The sequence below is a fragment of the Phoca vitulina genome, unplaced genomic scaffold (assembly GCF_004348235.1).
Source record: "Phoca vitulina isolate PV1807 unplaced genomic scaffold, GSC_HSeal_1.0 scaffold3, whole genome shotgun sequence".
Lineage (NCBI taxonomy): Eukaryota > Metazoa > Chordata > Mammalia > Carnivora > Phocidae > Phoca > Phoca vitulina.
This window is the reverse complement of record NW_022589706.1, coordinates 27,339,755-27,355,933: the sequence shown is the minus strand read 5'-3', so window position 1 is coordinate 27,355,933 and position 16,179 is coordinate 27,339,755. Positions and strand designations below refer to the sequence as shown.

The 16,179-nt window shown below is 37.7% G+C and overlaps 1 protein-coding gene across 5 annotated transcripts in view; it reads right to left on the bottom strand.

The window, feature by feature from the left end:
• KLHL5 (kelch like family member 5) overlaps positions 1-16,179 on the bottom strand; it is an 84,599-nt gene that overhangs the window by 64,777 nt on the left and 3,643 nt on the right. Inside the window, exon 1 of one of the 5 annotated variants that reach the window (XM_032400203.1) lies at positions 14,255-15,162. The exons of 1 other annotated variant lie outside the window; for it this stretch is intronic. In XM_032400203.1, the coding sequence (XP_032256094.1) occupies positions 14,255-14,304 (50 nt within the window). In that variant the 5' untranslated portion in view covers positions 14,305-15,162. Of the gene's footprint in view, positions 1-20; positions 685-704; positions 918-14,254; positions 15,163-16,179 lie in introns of those variants that run through there. 3 more of the 5 variants (XM_032400205.1, XM_032400201.1, XM_032400204.1) reach the window with 3 other exon arrangements.

Here is a 16,179-nt window from a genome sequence, read left to right as displayed (position 1 = left end):
ACAGTAAGAAAATAATCAACCTGCATGAACTGGAATCAGATTCATTTTCTTCTTCACTAGTGCCATCATCCACTTCTGGTCTATCCAGCCAATGTGCACCGCCACAATCTTCTGCTGTAAACTCAAATGCAGGGACTTCAGAGGTGGATGCCATTGGCCAAGAAGGTGAATTCTGAAAATCCAGTTGGCTGGACCTTCGGTAACCAATTGAAGCCAAAGGCAATTGTAGGCTACATGGATTTAAAAACTTTCTCCCACCGTTTGCTCCAGTCTGTCCTCGATTCCAAAATTCTCCCTGCTGGCTGTCAACTGTAGAATTAGATGATGCTTGATGGCTAAACCACCTCCATCTGATTTTCAAAATCTGCTTCACATCAAACTCTTTACGAGAACCAGACATCCTCAGAGAAACCAAGTGATCGTCTAGGCAACGGGCAAAAAGCACTGCACACAGATTTGTGCATCCAACCAAGACAAGAGAAGTCTATGCCCTGCTGTACACAATAAACAGATTGAAAGGAAATAAATCACGTTCACATATATATCTACATTAACTTTTATACCAATATAGCAGATTATAAAGAACAAAGGAGAATGAATAGCGATGAAACACGGTGGAACATTCCGTTCAATCAGAGCAAACTCTCATCCACCTATCCTGAAGCAGCTAGACCACTTTCCCCCCTCTCTTTTCCCATACTGACCATTAGCTCTCACAAACACTGACAGCATTCATTAAAGTCCTTTCAAATGCAGAACACCACCCTCTTTTCTTAAACCACAAATGACAGAAACAGAAAGCACTATCCCTTGCAATATCTCAGTCTCTGCTGCTTAGTGTATTAACTCTTTCATTGCTGAAACAAGGAATTTATTCCAGAACATTTTCCTTTGTACATAAAAATCACTGTAAAACGAAAATGTTTCTAGTTTTATACTAAATTCCCAAATGAGATACCACAAAATAATCGTTTTTTAAAAAGTGTGTTTTAATTAGATGAGTTACAGTGACTTTCAAGCTGTGCTCTTTAGAGGGCAGGAGGAGGGGAAGGGAGACAAAGGTGGGGCTCCAGTTTGTTGCTTTCCATGTCTATCTTCTTCCTTCGGGAAAGGAATGTATTTAATTAATACAGTAAGATCTGGGGTAAGATTTCATTTGGGCAAAGATTAGGAAGAGGGAGAAAGAAAAAGTCTGAAAACTACAAAGGATCAAAATATGACAGTACTTACTCTTTTTTCAAAGAAATAACTGGAAGCCAATATTGCTCTATAGTTAGGATTGGGCTGCTTTGATTTAGTATAATTTCCGAATTTGTATGACATCATTTAGAAGGAGGAAAGTGTGGCTCAAGAAAGCTACCAAGGAGTGGGACAGGATTATTTCTTGGGTGTACAAGTATCCTAATGGTGCCCTCTGTTGTTAGCAAAACAAAACAATGGTCTGAGCATGGTTACAGTTAAGGCAAATTGATAAAGCAAATTAAAAAAATCAATCAAAATTTAAAATACTGAGTAGTTACTGTGAGCAAGACACCCTGCTAGGCATTGTGGGGGACACAGTTACATAACATCTTGGTTCCTACCTTCAAAAAGAATTAAATCGAGTTACTGAAACAAAAAGTACTTGGCAATTTAAATGTAAGACACAATATAATGCTGCAATATTAATATACTGTGACCTACACATACAGAATTTAAGCTTTCAGGGTGCTCAATATCTAATGCTATTTCACTTGAAAGACAATGCCTATTATCAACTGGCCAAAACAAGGCTCCATTGGAGGCTTATAAAAATATTGGGAGGCATAGATCTTAACCTTACACAGCTCTTCAGAAGAATAAAAATTATTCAGAGAAATAAGAACGAAAGGCATGAAAAGCCATCTACAATGTTGTGGTCAATATGGCAGAACAAACCATAAATACTCTAAGAAAGAGGAAATAGATATCGGGACGGTGTGGAGTGGTATGTGCCAGTTTCATTAGGGAGAAGGTCTCTGGGAATAGTAAGTTGTATAGAAAGAATGAGGATATTTTATAAAGGAAGAAAGATATTAATAAAAGCATGAAGTGAGCATATTGACAAAGAAAGAGGGGGTAAAAATAGCAGTTTGATCAGCCAGCCAGACATACCTAATTAATTTTAAGGAGTAATAAGACATAAACCGGAATGAATATGATGAGATAAAATGCCTTAAGCATAAAGCAAAGGTGTCAAGACTCACAGGCAATATTAAGTGGACCGTTGAACAGGGCAATGTTTTAGAAAATTAATTTGGCAGTAGTATGCAGGATGCATTCAAGAGTAAAATGACACTTTCCCTGTCTGCTCACCTCTGTCACACTCCTTCATATCAACAATTCTAACTCCGCTCTATCTATCCAACTTTATTTCTATTATCCAACAAGGACACACTGCTTCTTCAGGTGAGATAGAGTCTACATTATGTTGCTCCCTCTTTTATATGCCGCTTGTGTCCCAAAGTCTCTGGTTTTAAGATCTTACTCATCCTTTGAGGTTAGCATAGGCATTACTGCCCAGAGAGAGGCTCCTCCAATTCCTCTAGCCTTGTGATTCTCAACATGGGTAGAGCCTCCACTCCTGCACCCCAAAAAGGCTTCTGGAAGTCACGGGGGGTGGGGGGTGAATTTGTAGTTGTTGGATGACTAGAGAGTGCCACAGGCATTGAGTGGACAGAGGCCAGAAATGACAAACATCTTGCAGTGCATGGTACAGACCCATGCCATGGAGAGATGCCCCTGTGGTAACTCATAAGGATCTTGTCATCGTCTTCATTCAATTTGACATAAAGGATTCTTATCTCACCAGTGTTTTGAAATTCATCTGTGTTGTTGTCTGTAGCAGCTGATAGTTGGTTTTTATGGCTATATAGTATTCCACTGTATAAATATACAACCATCAAAATACATTCTATTGCTCAGACATTTTAGTTGTTTCTAGTTTTAGACTTTTGCCAAGTAATGCTGCTATGAACATTCTTTTTTTTTTTTTTTAAAGATTTTATTTATTTTTTTGAGAGAGAGAGAATGAGAGAGAGTGCATGAGAGGGGGGAGGGTCAGAGGGAGAAGCAGACTCCCTGCCGAGCAGGGAGCCCGATGCGGGACTCGATCCAGGGACTCCAGGATCATGACCTGAGCCGAAGGCAGTCGCTTAACCAACTGAGCCACCCAGGCGCCCTGCTATGAACATTCTTGTCTGTGTTATAGGATGCACATGTATACGCATTCCTATTGCGTATATATATATACAGAAGCAAAACTGCTAGATTATAAGGTATGCATATGTTCAATTTTGACTGTTATTACTGATTTATACTCCTACAACCATATGAGAACTCCAGTTACTCCACACGCAGCCAACACTGGTATTGTCAGTCTTTCATTTTAGTCATGCTGATAGATGCAGAGTGGAATCCCGTTTGATTTTACTTTACATTTCTCTGGTTATTAATGTCGTTGGGTAACTTTTCATGTTTACTGGGCATTTGGATATCCTCTTTGTGAAAGGGTCTTTGCTTAGTTCTCATTTTTTTTTTCCTATTATCTCTATCTTTTTGATTTGTTGGAGCCCTTTTTATTTCTAATATGAGCCCTCTATTATCAATATAGTTTTAATGTAAACCACCCTTTTTCCACTGAATTGAGGTATTACTTTTGGTATTAATTAGCATCTCATATATAGAGAGAGAAATTTCGGGGTGCTACTTCTGTTCTACTATTTGTCTATTTTTATGCCAATAGTACAGTGTTTTATTTAGTCTATTAGATAAAGTTTAATGTTTGTTAAAGTTCCTACTTCCACATATACCCTTTTTTAAAAAAAGATTTTATTTGTGTGAGAGAGAGAGAGAAAACAAGCAGGCTCCCTGCTGAGCAAGGAGCTCAATGAGGGACTCAATCCCAGGACCTTGGGATCATGACCTGAGCTGAAAGCAGATGCTAAACCAACTGAGCCACCCAGGCATCCCTCCATATATATCCTTTTAAAATAATTTTTAAAGCTAGGGAGCCTGGGTGACTCAGTCAGTTAAGCATCTGATTCTTGATTTTGGCTCAGGTCATGATCTCAGGGTCGTGGGATTGATGAGTCCTGAGTCTGCTCTGCACTCAGCAGGGAGTCAGCTTGGGAATTCTTTCTCTCGCTCTGCCCCTCCCCACCTAAAATAAATAAATAAACCTTAAAAAAATAAAATAAAATCATTTTTAAAGCTAATTTTAGATATTTACCCTTGTATATACTTTAAAGTAATATTACCCAATCCTCTCAACAAAAAGCCCTGACCCCACTGAGATTCTAATTGGAATTGCATGAAATCTGCATATTAATTGAGATGATTGGCATTTTATGATATTAAGGCTTCACATCTAAGCATATATGTTATTTAGTTTGTTCAGATCTCATGCTCAGGAATAAGATTTTAAAATCTTTTGACTATAGGTTCTATGCTTTTCTTACTAAATTTTTTTTATCATGTTCTTTTACTTTCTTTTTTTGTCACTGTAGTAAATGCAGTAATTCTTCTCTAGTTTCATTTCCACATGGTTCTTTTTTTTTTTTTTTTTTTTTAAGATTTTATTTATTTGACAGAGAGAGACACAGCGAGAGAGGGAACACAAGCAGGGGGAGTGGGAGAGGGAGAAGCAGGCTTCCCACTGAGCAGGGAGCCCGATGCGGGGCTCCATCCCAGGGCCCTGGGATCATGACCTGAGCCGAAGGCAGACACTTAACGAGTGAGCCACCCAGGTGCCCCTCACATGGTTATTTCTATTATAATGACAGTATTGAATACATTTATCTTGTACCCAGTCATTTTATCACACTTCCTCATTAGTTATATTTTTTTGAATTGGTGTTCATTTCTCATTATGTTAAGTTACAGGTACCTTTGAGACATCTAAGTGGAGGTGTCAGATAGTTGGATAAATGTTCCTGGAACTCAGATCCAAGCTCCAAAAAACTCTAAAAGAAGTCTAATGGTGGAAAAGCCACGAAAGGAGACTGGTAAGGAATAACCAATGAAGTAGAGGAAAATCCTCAGGGTCTGGTGTCAGGCAAGTCAGAGGATAAAGGTGTTTCATGGCCAAAGTCATGGCCACAACGTCAAATAGGAGGTTGGGTACCCCATGCAAAGAAAAATGTCCCCTGGAATTGTCAACAAAAAGATTCTGCCAAATCAGATAGGAGCTGTTTCAGTAAAGGGAAGGTGACCAAGCCAGACTGTGGTGGGTTTAAGAGTTAATGGAGTATGAGAGGAATAGGAGAGGACATGTATAGACAACTTGTTCAGGAAATCTGAACAGTGAGGCTGCAGAATGGGATTATAGCTGGAAGAGGTGAGGGATCAAGGCAATAGATTTGCTTACTTGCTTATTTGTTGATTTTTTTTTTTTTAATATTTTATTTATTTATTTGACAGAGAGAGACACAGCGAGAGAGGGAACACAAGCAGGGGGAGTAGGAGAGGGAGAAGCAGGCCTCCCGCTGAGCAGGGAGCCCGATGCAGGGCTCGATCCCAGGACCCTGAGATCATGACCTGAGCCGAAGGCAGACGCTTAACGACTGAGCCACCCAGGCGCCCCTGTTGATTTTTTAAAACATGGAACATATTAGAATGATGAGAACGATCCTGCAGAAGAGGAGATTGATGACTATAGGGAGAAGCACTGAAGCAAAAAACAGTGAAGACTTTGATAAAAGGGAAGGAATGGCACCTGAGTGCCGTGGATGGCTCAGATAGTCATAGGAGGAGGGAGGCTGCTTCTGTTGTAAGATTTATAACTTTCTAACTGCATTGATTTTTTAAAAGGAAAGGCATACATTAAGCAGTCTACTCAAGATGAAAATCAAATCAGCCCTCTAAAAAGAGTCATGAAATAATAAAGATCAGGGGCGCCTGGGTGGCTCAGTTGGTTAAGCGACTGCCTTCGGCTCAGGTCATGATCCTGGAGTCCCTGGATCGAGTCCCACATCGGGCTCCCTGCTCAGCAAGGAGCCTGCTTCTCCCTCTGACCCTCTCCCCTCTCATGTGCTCTCTCTCTCTCATTCTCTCTGTCTCAAATAAATAAATAAAATCTTTAAAAAAAAAAAAAAAAAAAGAAATAATAAAGATCAGAGGAGAAACTAAAGAATTAAGAAAATGACAGAATTAATAAAGATCCAGCTCTTAGAAAATTTGCCAGTGTATTCTCTTACCTTCTAGCAAATATAATCAAAGAAAAAACAAATTAGAACTTAGAGGATAAAATAAGTTATAATAAAATAGAATATTTAAATAAAAGAGTTAAAAAATAAAAGACTAATATGGCTACAAAGATTTTAAATGTCAAATTGAATAAGGGAAGTGCTGACAAATGGAGAGAATTTAGGCAAGTGAAGTTAGAAAATAGTCTTCAAAGATAGAATTTTCTCAAAATCACTTACAGCTAGATCTCTATTTAATAGTTTTGCCTAAGGTTAAGCTTGTCTAAGCATGGGTACTTTGAAAATGAAGAAAAATCTTCATTCTGACAAGAAAAGTTCAAAAATTATCTATTGATAATAGATAACAGCAGCTTGATAGAAACAGCAGCTTGTTATAGACCCCATGTTAGAAAGAGCTTTACAGAAATTATTCCCCAGCTTTAACTCAATTCTTGGGCCATACTTTATGAAAAATATGTAGTAGGCTTAAGAATTAATACTTTCATGGCATGGAATTCAGCATTTATTTTTTTAAAAGATTTTATTTATGAGAGAGCGAGCATGGGGAGGAGCAGAGGGAGAGGGACAAGCAGACCCACACTGAGCACAGAGCCCATCGCGGATCCCAGGACCCTGAGATCATGACCTGAGCAGAAATCAAGAGTCGGTTGCTTAACTGACTGAGCTACTCAGGCGCCCCTCAGCATATATTTAAATAACAGTTTTTCTTCTGTCTCATCAACTTTTGCCAAACAATATAAAATTGTTTTGCTCAAAAATTTATCCAGCTCTGATGAGAAGTACTCCTTACGGTAATTATTTTTACAAGATCAATATATATATTAAAAGTCATTATATTGTTAAATTATTAAAAAGGTCTGCATGGACTACTCCATATAAATTAGATCCCCCCTGTTCTCTATCCCCCAACTCTTTAAGTTCTTTTCATAGCACTTATCATTGCCTGGCATACTAGATGTTTATTCCCTTATTTATTGTCTTTATCCTTAGTACAGTAGACTTTCGTTAATCACTGTAACCTTAGTACTTAGCATGGTACCTGGCAGACAGTAGGTGCTCAATAAATATTTCTCTAATGAATGAATATATCTAACAATTATAAGAGCAATAATAAAAAACAGACATTTTTGAAATTGTAAAATAAATATTCTACTTTAAAAAATATTAGAAAACATTTACTTCTGATGACAAGCCATTTTCAGTATTTTTTCAACTTAAGAGGACAATCACAGTATGTTACTCTACGAATTTCCTTTTTCTATTTCATTCTTTAGGCATAAAATTTTTGTCACTTTGAAATCTAATGGCTAAATAGCAGATGTCTTTTCAGACTGACCAACATTTTCTTCAAACCTATTATGAAATTATATTCTGTACCTCTCTTTTATTGTAATAAGTTGGCTTTACTTAAACTTGAGATACAGCTCAAACTATTTAAAATAGGAAAATTCCAATTCTGAATACATTTTTCAAAATGTAATTAAGGAGTCCACATGCAATTTCTGCTGCAAATCTGCTCAAATGTTAGTTTGTAAATTTATAAGATGACTCTGTTCAGTACTGTAACAGCAACAGTGAAATGTTATGAAGACAGACTGCAGACAAGCTCACTTCAACTTTAAATAAAGTGCGACCTTTAAAAGCACAGCTTCACTCAACAATAAAAATCAAGGCTACTGAGGAACCGGGTTATATGGGTAATCATTATTTTACAAACCTCTCTTCACATAGCATTTTTAAGACAACATTATTTGTTTTATGGAGTAATCAATTATAATGAATCTACTCTTGTAGTTTTAAATGTGTACTATAGATCGCATAAAACACTTCAGGAATTAAGTTTTCCTTCAACTATGAGAAGGAGTTACAACACGTGATTTCAAAGAATCCTTTAAAGTTTGATGTTCTGGGGTACTTTCAAAACTTAGTAAAAATGGGTCTTTTATCAGAATTTGGCTTAAACATTAGAAAACTAATATAATTCCACTAACACTTAAATTCCACTAACATTTAAAAATGATGGCAGAAAACAGTTAATTATTTACACAGGTCAGAAAAGATGTGAAAATTAAACTTTAATTTCAGGAATACATCAGATATTCTGTACCTCTCTCCAACTCCATAAAAAGCAAATGTTATAAATGTGAAGAAAAATCCTGTTTATGTAAATTGAACACAATGTTGTGCTGTATGCAAAAAGAACTTAAAGGTGAGAAAACAGACAATAAAATCGATCAGGGCAGGGACCATTATATCCCTAACAACTCATATAGTGCATGGCATTCAAATATTTATTACATTTAAATCAAAGAATAAATGAATGACACAGACCTTGATTTGAAAGATCTTAAAATCTAACAGAAGAGGTTTTGAATGAAACTATTACTGAACTATCAAGGAGGAAGTGTGTCCTTTATCTGGGAGAGGATGAGGTTCTTGAGTCAATTTAGAGGTATGCTTCAAAAAAATTTGGCATTTACTCTTGACAAATAAAATATATATCTACATATTTTAAAAAATTGGCAACAGTGAGTAATAGATTTGTGAGGGAAGAGACCATCAGTAGGGAAGCCAGTTAGAAAACTCTTCAAGGTGGGTGACTGGGTGGCTCAGTTGGTTAAGCATCTGCCTTCGGCTCAGGTCATGATCCCGGGGTCCTGGATCCAGCCCCACGTTGGGCTCCCTGCTCAGTCTGCTTCTCCCTCTCCCTACACACGCTTGTGCTGTCAGATAAATAAATAAAATCTTAAAAAAAAATCTTCAAGATAAGAGATATAGTTTAACCTTAGCTAGAGGCAACAAGATCTGAAAGGGAGATGGGCATTAAAGATATTATAGAGACAGAACTTATAGAATGTCTGTGGCAAATGGACAGGAAGCAAAAATGACAGCATTTTCAAACCTGGGTGATTGGAAGAATGGTAACATCAACATAAAGAAGGAAGTAAGAAAGCTACAGTTTCAGGAGGGTTGAGTGTAGCTTTAAATAAATTTGGTTTTAATTAAGTATCTGACAACCAAATAGAGGAATAGGAGTCTGGTGTCTTACCTACCTTATAGTTAAATATCAATCCATTTAAGAAATCAGAAATTTAGATGGACTCTGGGCTGTTAACTATGGTTATCTTTCCATTCTTTCCACAACACAAGGCATTAAAATTTCTTTTGTAATAAAAAAAAAACCCTGAGAATACAATCTGAAATACAAAATAAGGATTCTAGCACAATGTTAAATCTTTCACTTTGTTAAAAATAATCAGGAAATATTTCTGATTTAATCCATAAATTAACATTTAAAATAAATACTGAATTTAAATTCAGTTGTAACATACTAAGATATCTAGCTTTGTAAACTACACGGTAGATCAAAAGCTCAGCAGTTGAGAACTCTGATATACACTGAAAATTGAAGTTGTTTCATGATAAAAGCTATCTAATATAGGAATTTTATTTGTGTACCCTAAAAGCCCTGTGACATAAGATCAAGGTGAAAAAAATGAGTGAGGTAAATTTTAACCTTTAAACTCAATCACGTCTCCTTGCCACATAATCAGACAGCATCCCAAACTACTCTCTCAGATTTACTCAATAATCTCATTGAAATTATTTATTTAAATGTCTGCCTTCTTCCCTAGACTGGAAACTCCATGAAGGTGAACTATGGCTTTTGAGACACTTACAGGAACTGACACTCAGTTTAAAAATTGCAATATAGCATGGTAAAGATATACAGAGGCATGCAGAGGATGGAAGATCAACGCATACCTGTTTCAGTCTAGCTGGACCTCTATAAAAGTCCCTTATCAGATGAAACCTAGTTGGTCCATTAAATGGAAAAGCCAGTAATTGTAAAAATTATATTCACATAACCTTAAAAGATTTTAACTGAAACACATACATATACATTCATTCACAAATCTTTTCATATTGGATTAATGCCATACATTTGATGGGGGCCCCCCCAGTGAGTTGGGGTCCTCTTTCTTGTAGAAGGCAGGCCCACAATGACCCAACATCCATGACTTCCATTTATGGTTTCTATTAACGGAGAGAGAACTTAAAAGGACTTCAAAAATAATATGAATATGGGAGCAATTAGATCACTGGTCTGTCCACCATGAGATAAAAAGCTTGTGCCAGAATGTAAATTAATGCACTTCTTTCAAGGAGAAAGTGTTAGCATGAAAAAAAAGTCAGCTGAACTAAACAGTGTGCTTAGTGATGTGGCTAATTTACATTTCAGTGTGAGCTCACTTCCTTGAGAACTACTAATAGTCTAAAACCAGTTAGCTGGCCCATGAACAGGCACTGCTTTAGACTTTGATGATCTCCAACACACACACACACACCCCTAAACCCACCCCCACCCAGTCTTTTACAGTTATCCAGCCTTCATCAAATTTGAGAGCAAATTTGTTAAGAACTCTTCTATATTGAGATGTCCCAGAGCAATCAACTTAATTTTCAAAGAATGACTTTTCTTTTCTTTATACTCATTAATTAACATGCCTAAAATGTTTCATAATTATTAGAAGAAGCATACCTGTTAAAAACGGGTTTGTAAATAAACACAAACAACTTTTGGTGAGTACCCAGCTCATTAGGTAAGCACAGAGTTGTGCCCCACCATAGGGCATCCTATTTAGCCATGAGTATTTAGTTGGCCCTGGGGATCAGTAAGTACAATTTACAGAGAGAAGAGAGTGCATTAGGTTAAAACTATGAATCAATTTAGAGGAAGCCAGTTGAGGGTGCTTCTGCTGTTATTTTCCCACATTATTACTTATCAGTGGTAGCCTAAGTGATATAGCAGAAGGCTTGAGTCAGTAACTAAGCCACTCACCAGCTAGCTGTATGATTTGGGCAAATCACCTCTTAGGTCTTCAGTTTTCTTTTCAGTTAAATGGGATTAAGTAAATAGCACCTGCAAATTATAAGGATTTGAATACTAATAGCAGCTACTATTTCCTAAGTGCATAAATGTGCATGATAATACATGAAGTCTCTACATTGAATGGGTCTTTAGTTGTCTCACACACTCTGGCAAACAGGGGTCATTCCTCTCTCCCCTTACATATGAGGACACTGAAGTCAAGTGAGGTTACAGGTACCTGCTGAGTAGCAGGGTTCAATGTGAAGCCAGGACTGACTCTAAAGACCATATACGTTCAAGTGTAACACATCGCTTCTTGCTTGTAAAATATTCTCATTTGGAACTCGTAACTACCTTGTGAGAAGGTAGAGTATGCATTTACCTCCATTGTCCGAATTGGGAAGCAGATTCAGAGTACAGTTGATTTGTACAAGGTTAGATATCAAGGAGTAGTAAAGCAGACTTAAATTCTTTACCAATAAGATCTGACCAAAATAAAAGCAAATAAGGCACTAAAAGAGAAAAACAAAAAACAAAAGACAGTCCTTAAAGAATACATCACTCCTAATATAACAAAATACTAAGTTCATCATAATTGCAATTAAATGCCAAAATGGCCTTTATTCCTGAAGTACAAGAGCCTCCCAGATTTCTCCCCACTTGACTCCTTCCCAATTTCTGTCACTAATTCTTATAGGGCAAAGTGCTGAGCCAAATTAATATATATCAAAAGTACGTTTTCATCCCTCAACTGCTTAGTGGTACTAATATCTGGAAGTAAAGCAAGCAACATTTAAAAAATCAGTTAAATTAATATATGGACTTTTTATCCCTGAACTCATCTATAAAAGTTATCACAGTTGATACTATGAAGACCACAGCATAATTATAACAAAAGATTTACTTTCTAAAAAAGCCCTTTAACTTGGGGTGCCTGTGTGGCTCAGTCTATGAAGCGTCTGCCTTTGGCTCGGGTCATGATCCCAGGGTCTGGGATTGAGCCCCGCATTGGGCTCCCTGGTCGCAGGGAGCCTGCTTCTCCCTCTCCTCCCTGCTTGTGCTTTCTCTTGCTACCTCTCTCTCTCAAATACATAAATAAAACATTTTTTTAAAAAAGCCCTTTAACTTGATGACAAGTAAAAAAAAAAGAAAGGAAGGAAGGAAGGAAGAAAGAAAGAAAGAAAGATAGATAGATTTCCTTGCCACCCACTCTTAGATTTTGTGAATTTTGGTATGTATTTGCTGTGGCGCAAGGATCAAGACTGTTAATACCATAAAGATAATGGCAAACCACAAAGTCCTGCTTGATCCTTTATGGTTGGCATGTGCTGTGACACCCAACTGTCTTATGTGCCATAAAAAGTAATAATCTGGATAACCATCAGTTTGTCTTTTACTGACCTGAACCAAATCCAGTGTTTCTATCTTCTATGTAGCTTTATGGTGATGGAGGGGAATAAAGGAATCAGTCAGTACTCTCTGGATACAAATATAATCAAGCAAAATTAGCTGGGTTCTCGATACACATAATCAGCCAATCACAGATCAAGTTGATTCTGCTGCAGAACCAATCAGATTGTATAAATTGTGTATTAGCTGGAACAGCGAAAGCGGGGTAAGTTAAGGGTAGTAAAGGGCAATGTAAACAACAGAGAAAAATGTGAACCACTGTTTCTCAGCTGCTTGTAATTAGAAACAGTTAATCAATACAAGTTAACCATTATAAAGAAATTCCCTACCTAGACCTTAAAAAAAAAAAAAAAAGCCACCAATTCATCCTATAATTTGACTCCAGCAAAAAGTAAAATGAGTTATGTCAGTGAGTCAAATGGCAATCAGTGGAGACCAGTGGAGGCTAGAATTATTTCTTAGTGTTAATTAAATGTTGTTAGGAGGCAGGTCAGAGAAGTCCTCCCCAACTCCCCATCCCCAGGGTGGAAGGGGGAACGTGACAAATTTAGGACAAATTGGTCAGGCCCCTCCAAAGCACCATGCCAAATCTGTCCAGCAATTCTAAACTCCTGTGGAGCAGGAGAATTGGGTATTCCTTCTTTCTGCTTATCAGAGAAATATCTCCCCAAACAGAGGCAAATATTAAGTAAAAGTGAACCAACCAGCCTCAGTCTAAATCTCCTCTCATCCACTCTCCACATTATAGACAAAGTAACCTCCCAAAGTCCAATTCATGACCATATTACTTTTACTTAAAACTTTTGTTTTCAATCACCTACAAGCTCAATAAAAGCCAAGATCTTTAGTATGGAAACCAGTGTTTCTAATAATCTAGGAGTTCTTGCTATCTTTCCAGCCTTACTTTGCTCTCAACCTCTCTTCCTATGTCACACTTTCCTCTCATAAAGAGTTAAAACACACTACATCAAAGGAAGCAAAATGAATATTATTGAATACTTCCCAAATGAAAAGGGCTATGGAAGACACTACAGATAATACAAGTGTGAGTGAAGTTAAATCTCTTTCCCTTCTGCATTTAACCTTCAGTTAACTCTCTTAGCCCTGTTCCCTGGCGATCTGATAAAAGTAGGTATGCCAACTGTGTTACTAGGAAACATTGCTTATAGTAAAAATGATTAGTAAATTCGCATCTGGACTCAGAGGAACTATAAATAAACTCTAAATATCTCATAGGAAGCCATAGCTTTGACTTCCCTGAGTGTGATGGCTCTCGTAATTGTCATATCCCTTATGGGGTCCCTGGAAGCTAAGTCTATGGAGTTGTATGGCATATTGTCTCTTGTGAAACACGAGATTTTTTAAACCAAGACAGCTCCTGCATCCACCTTGTGTGAGCTTTCTCTCCTTCAGCTGAGCTTTCACTTGGAGCAAGGACTCCCAGATGGCTACAGGAACTGCTTACACGGACTGCTGTGAGGATCACAACCACTGATGAGGAACATCTGATGCTGCCTTGCTGGCAAGCTGTGGTTCCTGCCTGATAGCCTTCTAAGTAAACAAGCCTATCGTAGTTTTCTGTCTAGCTGAACCTAGAAAGACCCGTCCATTTGCATAGCAAGAAGAGTAAAAGAACGCCTTAGAATGACGTTCCAGGTGTTCTACAATTTGTACCCAAACTCCTCCCTGTCTGCTCTTTTAGATTAATATATATCCTTGACAAATCAAATACACAGCTTTTACTCACCTCTCTCTGTTGTTATTCCTTTTCTGGGGAGCCCGTCTTCCAGGTAACATATACTACCTCCCTTTAGTCCATTCCTTCAGCCATCTGCTGAGATGAAGCTATGGGTATTTGCAACCAGAGAGAAAGGAGATATTGGCTAGGTAAAGGATGCAAGGAAATTTCCTAAGAGAAGCTAAGTGTACACACTTGCAGAAAAAGAATGGAAATTTACTGAGAATAAAAAAATAGGTTGAAGTTGGAGGAGAGATGTGGCAATAGCATGTTAAAGTGTAAGATGTTTAGACAGACTGTCTAGACCAATTGTAGAAAAGAGCAGAGCAAGGCAGTATATCGAATGCTCCCCTTTTTCCGCATCAGCCGTGGGGAGAAGCCAGGGAGCCCTGCACATGAGCATCAAAAGCAGGTGACTTATAAGAGTTAGACAATTCAGTAACCTGTACCTTGGGGGAGGGAGGAGGGATGGAGGAAAGGATTACAAAGGGGATGGCATTTACCAGTGGTTCAGGTAAGGGACAGTGTTGCTACAAGTGCTCCAACTCTACCTTCTTACCCCATTACCCTAACCAGCGTGCCCCAATAGAATGTGCAAGCTGATGTTAACTGTGTCGTAGAACTTTCAATGGCATCACAGCTTTTTTTAATCCCAAACTATTAGAACTGCCTCCTTCTCTATTACAAAGTTGCCGAATACCCTACCTTGTTATACTTTAGGGGCAACACCATTATTTCCAAACTCTGATTGTGGTTAACTGAAGAACTAACCAAGACGTGGCACTGGACTTGCTAAAGGCTCTAGTAGGATTCCTTCAAGTGTGTGAATTCTTAGGTTAAAACACCCATTTAAAAGCAAAATATAGAGAATCAGTTAACAGAGAAAAAGAGGAATGAAGTGTCTCCCAGAGAGACACTAGCAAGGTATCATAGAGATGTGAAGGAAAGCAGTTCCAGCTCCTTTTTTTTTTTTTTTTCTAAAGATTTTATTTATTTATTTGAGAGAGAGAAAAAGTGAGAGACAGCACAGGGGGAGGCAGAGGGGAAGGGGAGACCCAGGACCCTGGGATCATGACCTGAGCTGAAGGCAGACGCTTAACCAACTGAGCCACCCAGGTACCTCTCTGGCTCCTAATTTTCTGTTATTGATGTCAGTTGCCTCTGAGACCGAGCTGTATTCCCTGCTCTTGGACTCTGTGACATAAAGCTATATCCTTCTTCTAACAACACACTCTTTTTGCTTAAGCTAGTTTAATTTGTCACCAAAAAAATCCCTAACCCAAAAACAGTGGTTGGAGCAAAGTGTATACATGATCAGGTTCTATCATAGTGAAAGATTCTGTTAATGTTGTTTTAAAGAGGAGAACTCAATTATAGCTATTTTATTTGGGATTGTAAACTTCCCATTCATCTTTTTATTCTCACAGGATCTAACATAGTGCCTTATACACACCACATTTAACACATTTAAATGTTTATAGAATGAAAAAAATAAATGTTTATTGAATGAACATATAATTAGAAAAGAATGAAATCCACTTGGTCAAAATAGTATGTCTAATTATGGAGTCTTCAAAAGCATTTCATTTCCAATTAATAAAAAATACTCTTTGCAATTCTCATTAGCATAATTCTATGATTGAACAGACATACATACACCAAAAAATGCTGCATTCTGTGCTCTAAATACTAAAAGCATAATTTGGATTTCATTTATTCAGATATTTTGTTAATTCATGAGACTATAAAGCCTGCTTAGTGCAGACTATTCCAGTTCTTCTCCTTTTGGGCACATGACAGAATTGCATCTCTCAACTTCCTTGAAGTTGGGTGTAGCCATATGATTTCTTTGGCCATTAAAATGTTAGCGGAAGTTACACGTGTCACTTCCAAGTAGAAGCCTTTAAGAGCCAAGGTGCAATTCATCACCTCCC